Source organism: Halichoerus grypus, chromosome 4, assembly GCF_964656455.1.
Source record: "Halichoerus grypus chromosome 4, mHalGry1.hap1.1, whole genome shotgun sequence".
Lineage (NCBI taxonomy): Eukaryota > Metazoa > Chordata > Mammalia > Carnivora > Phocidae > Halichoerus > Halichoerus grypus.
Genome location: NC_135715.1, coordinates 186,033,422 through 186,044,298, shown reverse-complemented (window position 1 = coordinate 186,044,298; position 10,877 = coordinate 186,033,422). Strand labels below are relative to the sequence as shown.

At 43.1% G+C, this 10,877-nt stretch overlaps 1 protein-coding gene and 1 long non-coding RNA gene across 2 annotated transcripts in view; both read left to right on the top strand.

The window, feature by feature from the left end:
• Positions 1-166: 166 nt before the first annotated feature.
• Positions 167-10,877, top strand: part of PDE6D (phosphodiesterase 6D) — a 49,622-nt gene continuing 38,911 nt past the window's right edge. Inside the window, exon 1 of the mRNA XM_036069235.2 lies at positions 167-413. Within this exon, the coding sequence (XP_035925128.1) occupies positions 364-413 (50 nt within the window). The 5' untranslated portion in view covers positions 167-363. The remainder of the gene's footprint in view (positions 414-10,877) is intronic.
• Positions 425-8,603, top strand: LOC144381666 (uncharacterized). The gene is made up of 3 exons (XR_013447429.1): positions 425-696; positions 982-1,178; positions 8,568-8,603. It is a non-coding gene; the product is annotated as an uncharacterized LOC144381666 (long non-coding RNA).

Here is a 10,877-nt window from a genome sequence, read left to right as displayed (position 1 = left end):
AACTCTAGGCAACAAGACCTAAAGAAAAATTTGTCCTACGGGACTTCCCGGGGAGGGCCCTTCCCACTGACGCTCGTCGTCCCCCCGGCGAAGCCGCTAAGTGCTTCTATTGGCTGCTCAGGATGCCAATCGGCGAGGCGGGCTTTCCATTGGCTTTGGGGCGGGCGCTCCGAGACTAGGGGGAAGGAGAAGGGATCAGGAGCGGGAGCTGAGGGGAGGGAGAGGCCGGTCCGGGTCTGGCCGCGGCAGCTGCTCGCCCGAGGTCTCCAGGCCGGGCTGCGGCTCCGTCCTCCGTTCCTGGGCACCGTCTGCGAAGCTCCGCCGGGCCAGCGTGGGAGAGCCGCAGGCGGCAACCGCCGCATCATGTCAGCCAAGGACGAGCGGGCCAGGGAGATCCTGAGGGGCTTCAAACTGTATCCGCCCGAGAGCGGGGCGGGGCCGGGAGGACTTGGGAGGCGGCCGCTCGCGGAGGAGACGGGCCGGGGGGCGGGGGCCGCGCCAGGTAGGCAGCGGACGGGAGCTCGGCGGGAGGGGACGGAGGGAACGGCGTCCGGGCCCCCGGCGGGACCGGGCACTGGAGGCGGGGCAAGGGGCGTCCTGAGGGAGGACGGGGACGTTGTCGGGAGCTCCCGGAGCTGGAGGCGGAGGAGCCCCGGACGAAATTGGGCTGGGAGAAGCGCCGGGCGTCGGAAACGGGTATCGGGGAGGCAGGCTTGGGTCCGAGCCTCGGCCCGTACCCAGAGGCCGGGAAGGGGCTGCGGCCCGCAGGGAAGGACCGAGGGGGCGCGGTGAGCTGGCCTCGAAGCCCAGCAGCCTGTTTGGCGGGAAGCCCCCGGGGGAGCAGGAAAAAGTGACTCGGAGCGAGTGACCTTGCGTGGGACAAATGCAAATGCTTGTGCTAAACTCTCCCGGGTTCCCCCATCCCACCCCACCCCCGCCTTGTTTCCACAACTTCTCTGCCTCACTTGTGGCTCCTTCCAGGGCTGGAGCAGAGGAAGGTGGGCGAAGAGAAGCCCGGGATCGACCTCATCTTAACTCTGTCTTGGCCTTTTGAGGCATTGGATGGTGGCTGCTTCTTTCTCAGCTTTTGCCTTTTCTGTCCAGCGAAGTGAGGACCCTAAAGTCGCGCGTGAGGTGCCTTGAGGTGTTTTGGTGTTGCACTGGGACTCCTGGCAAAGGTATCTGCTCGCTCGCGTTTGTGTGGTTAACGCGTAGACAAGGTGGAGCTGTCCAGCAATTATTTGATTACGTTGGGGAGACGGTAGGATTTAGCAGGAGCGAGAGATCATTGCCTCGGGCCTGTTGTGCCGCTTGTGCACCCTTCCCTCCTTAAAGTAGTGAGGAAGCCTCGTGTTTTAATGGAGTGTCGATCTGTAACCATAGGATGCGGATGAAAAAATGCAATCCTGGACATTCCAATTTCAGATTTTCCTGCTGACCCTTAATCTCTTTTTGCATCCTGTGCGTACAATAGGGAACATTCTCAAATTATTCTCTCAGTGAAATTGTAGTCATCACTTTAGGTCTCCTCCCCTAAAGGAGATTTAGTGAAGCACTTTTCTCTGAGCTGCCTATGTGTTTTCACAATGCCCATTTCACCCCTGCAAATTTTAATGGCTTTGTCACCGTCAGAGACCAAGTTGGTAGTAAATTTTAGAACACAAAATGCAAAAAAGTTACGGGACGCTTTGGATGTACAAATGAAAAGTTTCAAGTGGAAGCTGACCTGTTATGCTTTCGGAAAAACGGAAGGCATTATCACCTAGGCATAATGCCATTCCTTATAAACTTTCAGTACTTTTATGTAGTGAAGTTTAGTAACAGCCTCTTTTATAGCTCCATGTGCCTTTTGGTGTTTCTCTTCATAATGGCACCTGTAAGTAAATAGGGATGGCTGAAGTGTTAGAAAAGCTATGACATGGATTTATTTTTCCCTTAATAACTTACATTGTTACTAAACATGTATGCTGTAGACAGTAAAACAGGAGACTGGAGAATTGAGAGATTTCAGAAGCAACGTTTTTGTCTGATTGGATTTAACATACTGCTGAACACAAGAATGAATCTTTTTAATGGCTTTCAGACAAAGCCGAAAGGGAAAGTTTAACTTCTTACCTCGGTCTGGGCTCTTGAAGCTGTTAAAAAAGAGGCTAAGGGACAAATGTGGAAACGAGTAGAAAGCAGAACCTACATCAGCCCACTAGAAGGGCAGGTGAATTAACCAGTTCAGTGATGACGTTAGTGTGTTAAGAAACAGGCTTTTGGAGAAGGTTTGACCTGAGCTGATTAAATCTCAAGGGAAGCAGCCACATAAAAAAGTTAGCATGGGAGCAAGAGGATACTCATCCTCTGGTAGCCCTTATTGACATCTGAGGATTAAGAGAGAAAGGGAAAGGAGTTCTAAAATTTGCTGCTACCTTCGGGGAAAAAAACAATGTTTTAGTAAAACAAACTACCTATTGTCCACCTTTTTTATTGGGTAAATTGCTCTCTGAATTTTCATTGTATCTGTTTCTGTTAAGAGTTTTTTCTACCAAAAGAAAGCACCATTATATTCTCCTACCAACAATGTTGACAATGCTCATTTCCACATTGACTGTGTCTGCCTTTTATATTTTTGACAATTTAGACAAGTGACACCTTGTTTTAATTTGTATTTCCCTGGATACTGAGATCCCTGGACAGGTAATGGAGCATAGTGGTTAAGAGCGATTCTGGACTGTAGAGCTATACTATCTGTGTTGGAATCCCAGCCCTGTACTCTTGGTTGTGTGGCCCTGAGCAGCTCCTTTAACCTCTGCCTCAATTTCCTCATCTGTAAATGGGGATAAAAACAGTACTTATCTCATAGGGTTGTTGTGAAGATTGAATGAGTTGATAGCTGAAGCATTTAGAAACTAACACCTGATGCCTAGTAAACATTATGTAGTAGCTCTTTTTTTTTTTTTAAGATTTTACTTATTTGTCAGAGAGAGGGAGAGTGCACAAGCAGGGGGAGGGGCAGGCAAAGGGAGAAGCAGACTCAATCCCAGGACCCTGGGATCATGACCTGAGCCAAGGGCAGATGCTTAACCGACTGAGCCACCCAGGCATCCCGGTAATAGTTCTTATTATCGTTAGAGAAGTTGCAAAATCTTCTGTTTGGCAGTTTCTTTTCCGTGAATTCCTTGTTGATTTTGTTTTTGCCCATTTTACTATTGAATTTTTTACTTTTCTTACTGGTTTGTAGGTGTTCTTTATTTTAGTATCATTTGCCTGTTCTGTATGTTGCAAATATTTTCCATCAATGTATTGCTCATCTCCTTTTTTGTTGAACAAATTTTATTTATTTTCTAAGAGTTTATTTATTTGAAAGACAGCATGAACGGTGCGGGGGGGGGGGGGCGGCTAGAGGGAGAGGGAGAAGTGGGCTCCCCACAGAGCAGGGAGCCCAACTGGGGGCTTGATCTCAGGACCCTGAAGGCAGATGCTTGATTGACTGAGCCACCCAGGCACTCCTGTTGAACAAATTTTAAATTATCATTTTAAATTCATCAATATTTTACATGTGGCTTCTGCATTTTATGCACTTTTTTTTTAAGATTTTATTTATTTATTTCAGGGAGAGAGAGCACAGCTGGGAGGAGAGGGAGAAGCAGGCTCCTCACTGAGCAGGGAGCGCAATGTGGGACTCGATCCCAGGACCCTGGGATCATGACCTGAGCTAAGGGCAGACACTTAACTGACTGAGCCACCCAGGCGCCCCTGCATTTTGTGTCTTAAAGATTTATTTATTTGAGGGGCGCCTGGGTGGCTCAGTCGTTATGTGTCTGCCTTCGGCTCAGGTCATGATCCCAGGGTCCTGGGATCGAGTCCCACATTGCGCTCCCTGCTCCGCGGGAAGCCTGCTTCTCCCTCTCCCACTCCCCCTGCTGTGTTCCCTCTCTCGCTGTGTGTCTCTCTGTCAAATAAATAAATAAAATCTTTAAAAAAAAAAAGATTTATTTATTTGAGTGAGAGAGCGAGTGTGTGTGTACCATGCACTACACACACTAGCGCAGGCACAATCAAGAAAAATGGCGGAGGGAGAGGGCGAGAATCTCAAGCAGACTCCCGCTGATATGGAGCCCAACTCAGGGCTTGATCTCCACCTGGAGATCATGACCTGAACCGAAATCAAAAGTCCGATGCTTAACCAACTGAGCCCCCCAGGCACCCTTGCATTTTTGTGTCATAAGAAGACCTTCCTGACCTGGGGCAAGTCACTCAGCTGTCTCTTTCCATCTGTTTCTTTAATATTCAAACAGATAAAAATCATAGTATCTACTTAATAGGTTTGCAATACAGATTAAATTAATTGCTATAACTAAACAAACAAAACAAAACCTTTCTTATCCCAAGATTAAATATTCTATGGTTTCATCTCTTTTTAATGTTTAGCTCTTTAATCCACCTGGAATGTTTTTACACAAATGATATGTGGTAGAAATCTAATTTCTTTGCTGTTTTAAAATGGTATTTAATTTTTCTATTACAAACTCCAGCCACCCAGAAATGACCTTTATTGATATTTTAATATAGCCTTCCAATGTAGCTAGTGTAATGTATTTGCTTTTATAAAAATTGAATCATAAGCATTATCTTGTAACTTACTTTTTTCTCTTAATAATAAATTTACCATGTTAATAATTTCCAAAGATTTTTACTTTTAATTGCTTTTCATGACATAAATTTGTCACAGTCCTCTTACACAAGTTTTCTAGTGTAGTCTGTATAATGCACTGTTCTGCCTCTTCAAACTGGTCTTCCTCAGTATAAATACAGTTGACTCTTTTTTTTTTTTTTTTTTAAGATTTTATTAATTTATTTGTCAGAGAGAGACACAGCGAGAGAGGGAACACAAGCAGGGGGAGTGGGAGAGGGAGAAGCAGGCTTCCCGCCGAGCAGGGAGCCCGATGCGGGGCTCGATCCCAGGACCCTGGGATCATGACCTGAGTCGAAGGCAGACGCTTAACGACTGAGCCACCCAGGCGCCCCAATACAGTTGACTCTTGAACAACACTGGTTTAAACCATGCAGGTCCACTTACACAAGAATTTTTTCAATAACTACAGTATACAGTATTGTAAATGTATTTTCTCTGTCTTATGATTTCTTAATAACATTTTTTCCTCTAACTTACTTTATTGTAAGAATATGGTACACAATACACATAACAAATAAAGTACATGTTAATTGACTTTATGTTATCAGTAAGGCTTCTAGTCAACAATAGGCTATTAGTAGATAAGTTTTGGAGGAGTCAAAAATTAGACACATTTTCAACTATGAGGATAGTTTGTGCCCCAACCTGTATATAACTTTATTAAATTAATATCAAGGGGCGCCTGGGTGGCTCAGTTGTTAAGCGTCTGCCTGGGGCTCAGGTCATGATCACAGGGTCCTGGGATCGAGCCCCGCATCAGGCTCCCTGCTCCGCGGGAAGCCCGCTTCTCCCTCTCCCACTCCCCCTGCTTGTGTTCCCTCTCTCACTGTGTCTCTCTCTCTCAAATAAATAAAATATTTTTAAAAAATTTAATATCAAGATATTGACACTACCATAGAAAGATTATGGTTTTATAATTTTATTATTTTTATTCTATATGGAATTTGCTTTGGTCTAAGGTATGAAGTAGTAATTTAACTTTTTCTTTGAAGATTAGCTAATTGCCCCTATTTACTTATAATCCAGAAGTTAATATAATATCTACAATATAAATGATTGCCTACAGGGGCACCTGACTGGCTCAGTTGGTGGAACATGCGGCTCTTGATCTTGGGATTGTGAGTTCGAGACCCACGTTGGGTGTAGAGATTACTTAAAAATAAAATCTTTAAGGGGTGGGCGCCTGGGTGGCTCAGTTGGTTAAGCGACTGCCTTCGGCTCAGGTCATGATCCTGGAGTCCTGGGATCAAGTCCCACATCGGGCTCCCTGCTCAGCGGGGAGTCTGCTTCTCCCTCTGACCCTCCCCCCTCTCATGCTCTCTGTATCTCATTCTCTCTCTCAAATAAATAAATAAAATCTTTAAAAAAAAAAAAAAAAAAAAATCTTTAAGGGGCACCTAGGTGGCTTAGTCAGTTAGGAATCTGACTCTTGATTTTGGCTCAGGTCTTGATCTCAGGGTCATGAGATGAAGCCCCGTGTCAGGCTCTGCACTGGGCATGGAGCCTACTTAAGATTCTCCCTCTGCCTTTATCTTCTTCCCCTCTCTCTGCCTTTCTCTCTCTCTTTCTCTCTCCCCCTCTCTAAAATAAATAAGTAAATAAAGAAATAAATAAGTAAAATATTTTAAAAATAAAAAAAATAAACAACTGCCTACAAATCAATAAAATAAATATTTAGGGTGGCTGGGTGGCTCATTCAGTTAGGTGTCTGCCTTAGGCTTAGGTCATGATCCCAGGGTCCTGTGATCAAGCCCTGTGTCTGACTCCCTGCTCAGTGAAGAGCCTCCTTCTCCCTCTGCCCCAGCCCCCTGCTTGTGCTCTCTCTCGTTCTTGCTCACTCTCACTCTATCTCAAATAAATAAAATCTTTAAAAAAAAATAAATGTTTAACTCAAACTGGGCAAAGGATATGAACAAAGAGTTCACAAAAGAAAACTACAAATAGCCAATGAATAAATTAAGAGATGTTCAACTTTAATAAATCAACAGACTATCTCTTTTTTCCCAATTAATTGATAAAAATTTAAAAGATTGACAATAGGGGCACCTGGCTGGCTCAGTCAGTAAAGCATGCAACCCCTTTTTTTTTTTTAAGATTTTACTTTCTTGAGAGAGAGGGTGCACAAGCTGGGCGAGGGGCAAAGGGAGAAGGAGGAGCAGACTCCCTGCTGAGCAGGTAGCTGGATACGGGCCTTGATCCCAGTATCCTGGGATCACGATCTGAGCTGAAGGCAGATGCAGACGCTTAACAGACTGAGCCACCCAGGCGCCTGAGCATGCGACTCTTGATCTTGGGGTTGTGAGTTCCAGCTGCACATGGGGCATGGAGTCTACTATAAATAAATGAATAAATAATCAATCAATCAATAATATTCAGTATTGGCAACTGTTTGGAGGAAAGGGACACTTCACTTGCTGTGTGTGTGTAGCTTTTATGGAGAAAGTTTACCTGTAACTGCAGCAGCGCATAGAGCAGTAGTTCAGTGGTTAGGAGTGTGGACTCTAGGGCGACTGGGTGGCTTAGTTGGTTAAGCGACTGCCTTTGGCTCAGGTCATGATCCCAGAGTCCTGGGATGGAGCCCCACATCGGGCTCCCTGCTCAGCGGGGAGCCTGCTTCTCCCTCTGCCTCTGCCTGCCACTTCCCCTGCTTGTGCTCTCTCTCTGTCAAATAAATAAAATCTTTAAAAAAAAAAAAAGAAAAGGGCGCCTGGGTGGCTCAGTTGGTTAAGCGACTGCCTTCGGCTCAGGTCATGATCCTGGAGTCCCCAGATCGAATCCCGCATCTGGCTCCCTGCTCAGCGGGGAGTCTGCTTCTCCCTCTGACCCTCCCCTCTCTCATGCTCTCTCTCATCTTCTCCCTCTCTCAAATAAATAAAATCTTAAAAAAAAAGAGTGGATTCTAGGTTAAGACACTGCCTCCACCATTGTTACCTTAGAACATTCAAACTCTAAACCTCAGTATCCATATAATTTCCTCACAGTGTTGTTAGAATTATATGAGACTGCATATAAAGCAATTAGTATAGGGCCTGGCACGTAGTAAGTAATAAATGTTAACTATATTATTATTTGTTTTATTAAAAATTATTAACATTATAACTAACTGGTGTTAATATTGCTGCAAAGCCAGTTTTTTTCTGAGATAAACCAGTGCGTTCTTGCTGTTACTCTTACTGAGAAACTAATATTTCTGTTTTGCCTCTTTGAAGAAATGATTTAATTAGCAAGCATTGATGTATGCCTAGTGTTTATCTTGTTTTCTGGGAACTAATTACATTTTAATTTATGACAGCTTAGCAGAAAAGGAAGTAGTTTGACTCAGAAGGTTTCTGAAAGTACTTTCACTTGTGTTCTTGCATTCCATCTCCATAGTTTGGTCCTGGATCCCCCATATCCTCTTTCTCATAGCACCTTGACCTTTGACTTTACTTCCAGTCAAAAATAGTTGGCTTTAAATCTTTTATTCATTTAGATTTCCTTATTAAAAATAGTGGACTGTTGAACTTTCATTGAATACCAGTATTCCCTAATAGATGCCTTGGCCAAGTGTTAAAAATGAGTTTGAGGTTTATGATTTTCTAAAATACAGTTTTGTTTATCAACTCAAGCTCTGAGGAAGCAACCAAAACACAGCACTCATAAAGCCAGTGAACACTGTTGATCACAGATTGTCCAGTCATAAATTTCATGTAGATTGTGACTGGTATTGTGTTTCCCAGGATGAGAAGTTGTTATTGTTACCCTGAATGGATTAAATGAAGTGATGTCCTATTGATCATGTGATTTAGGATTTTTAAATGGGCATTCCTGCTTCCACATTTTAGAAAAGAATTTGGAATATAAATAGATACAGTCTTCTTCAGATCTTCTAAATTTCTTTCAGGATTCTGTATATGGTTTATAGTGAAACATTATAGTAACTTCTGGAGAAATGGAACAGAACATGGTAAGACTCCCATGAAAAATTCTAGCTATATTGTCACTGTATTTGATAAAGGGCTAGCAGTGGTGCTGAGGTTTGGCAGCTCTGGGTTCCTATTAAGCTTGACCTCACTTTGGCTCATGGCCTCCTTTGTCAGCACTCTGCATCCTCAAATCCCCATGGTACAGGAGGACCTGACTTCTGAATGTACAGACCTATCCCTATTCCTGAGCTTTAGCATCATAGGAAGGTAGTTCAAAGGCCATCTTGACTAGTAATCTAAAGGTTCCAACCATTGCTTAAATAATTAAAACTCAGATTTTCAAGATTTTAAGAGTACCGTTCTTTTTTTGCTTTTGACCTGATGATAATTTTGAAGCTGAGAGGAAAAACAAGTATATTTTCTTACAGTCCAATATCCATAAAGAAGGTAACAGTCCCACATGTGAGCAACTTGTTTGGTCTACAATGAGGGGATCGCGGCTAAGTGCACCTGGTTCAGAGGAGAGGCATTGGAATCATGTCATATATACAATAGTCCAAGAATGAGACGGTTTGACCTGAAGATGAAGAATTAAGCAAGGGACATGAGTGTTCTCTTCTAAAGTTTACAAAACTGTTCTAAAGAGAAAGAATTAAATGTGTTCTTTGTGGCTGTCAGAGAAGGGTAGACGTTATAGGGGACAAAGTTTATTTAGCCCAGTTTCCAACAATTAGAGTTACCTGAAAGGAAAAAAAAAAGCATTTTCCAGAAAGTATTTTAAGCAGCAAATGGATGTTCCTGTCCATCAAGAGTATTGCGGAGGGAAATTATGTGTGCATCGGATAAGGTGTTAGAGAGATAATCTCCAGAAGGACTCAAATCATTTTCCAACACTGCAATTCGTTGGTTTGGTGACAGTCATTCTTAATTAACAAGGATTGTTTTCAGCAAGTAATTCTATTCAGATATGTGCTACACCTAAAATAGGCAAAACATTTTTTGTAATTTGATATAATTAAAACAAGACATCATTTCCGTTCTGTTTTTCAGACAACTCTTTTCTTGGATACTCAGTATTGATGAAGTATTCTGTTTAGTGCATTGTGGATCCACTGATTCAGAGTCCTGGAGAGCAATTATTGTCTCTGAATTTAGATAAAGTCTAGAGAACTAAATAAATAACTCTAATATAAATAACACTTTAAATATAGCCACAAGAAGAAAGGGGGTGGCCTAATATCTGACATTCCTATAGTCTTTTTCAGTTTTTCAAAGCACTTTGATATATATTTACATTATCACAACAACTCTATATATTACTATCCTCACTTTATAAATGGGAAATTAAGGATTGAGAGGTTATCCCTGAGATAAAGGCAGAACCTTAAGGTTCTGACTACAGGAATGTCTTCTTGTGGCTATAGTTAACGTGTTACAAAATGATAAACCGGTTTTCCTTTTTTTTTTTTTTTTTTTTGCGAGAGAGAGAATGAGAGACAGAGAACATGAGAGGGAGGAGGGTCAGAGGGAGAAGCAGACTCCCTGCTGAGCAGGGAGCCCGATGTGGGACTCGATCCTGGGACTCCAGGATCATGACCTGAGCCGAAGGCAGTCGCTTAACCAACTGAGCCACCCAGGCGCCCGATAAACCGGTTTTCCTATCCAAAGAAGTTTTATTGTATAAGGGAGAGAGAAAGGGACCATAACAATCAGAACACACTGTGGTAAGTGCCTAAGTAGCATAAAGTGCTGTGGCATCTCAGAGGAAGATTGACTACTGCTGGAGGTGTTGTGGAAGACTTCAGAATTGTCATTGGAATAGGATCTTGAGAGATGAGTAGGTGTTGAGCAGCTTAATTTTTAAGATCCTGGAGAGTAACAGAGGAAGGAAAATGACATGAAACATGCAGGAAGAGAGTGCTTTGGAGGGGATTTGGGATCAAGAATGAGGAGGAATGAAGGTCAAAAACAAGTCCTTGGAATTGCTGGAAATTGAATTCATTCACTGAATATTTGAGACTACTGAGAGTCCCATGATACCTTATAGGTCACTGGTGATCTTTTTGAGAGTAGTTGATACTTGAGGAAACAATTTAAGTATAATCTGCCAGGATTCGAAAATGGATAATAGATGCGGAAATTAAGTCACCTTACTTTTTTTTTTTTTTAAAGATTTTTTATTTATTTGTTTGACAGAGACAGATACAGCGAGAGAGGGAACACAAGTAAGGGAAGTGGGAGAGGGAGAAGCAGGCTTCCTGCTGAGCAGAGAGCCTGATGGGGGCCTC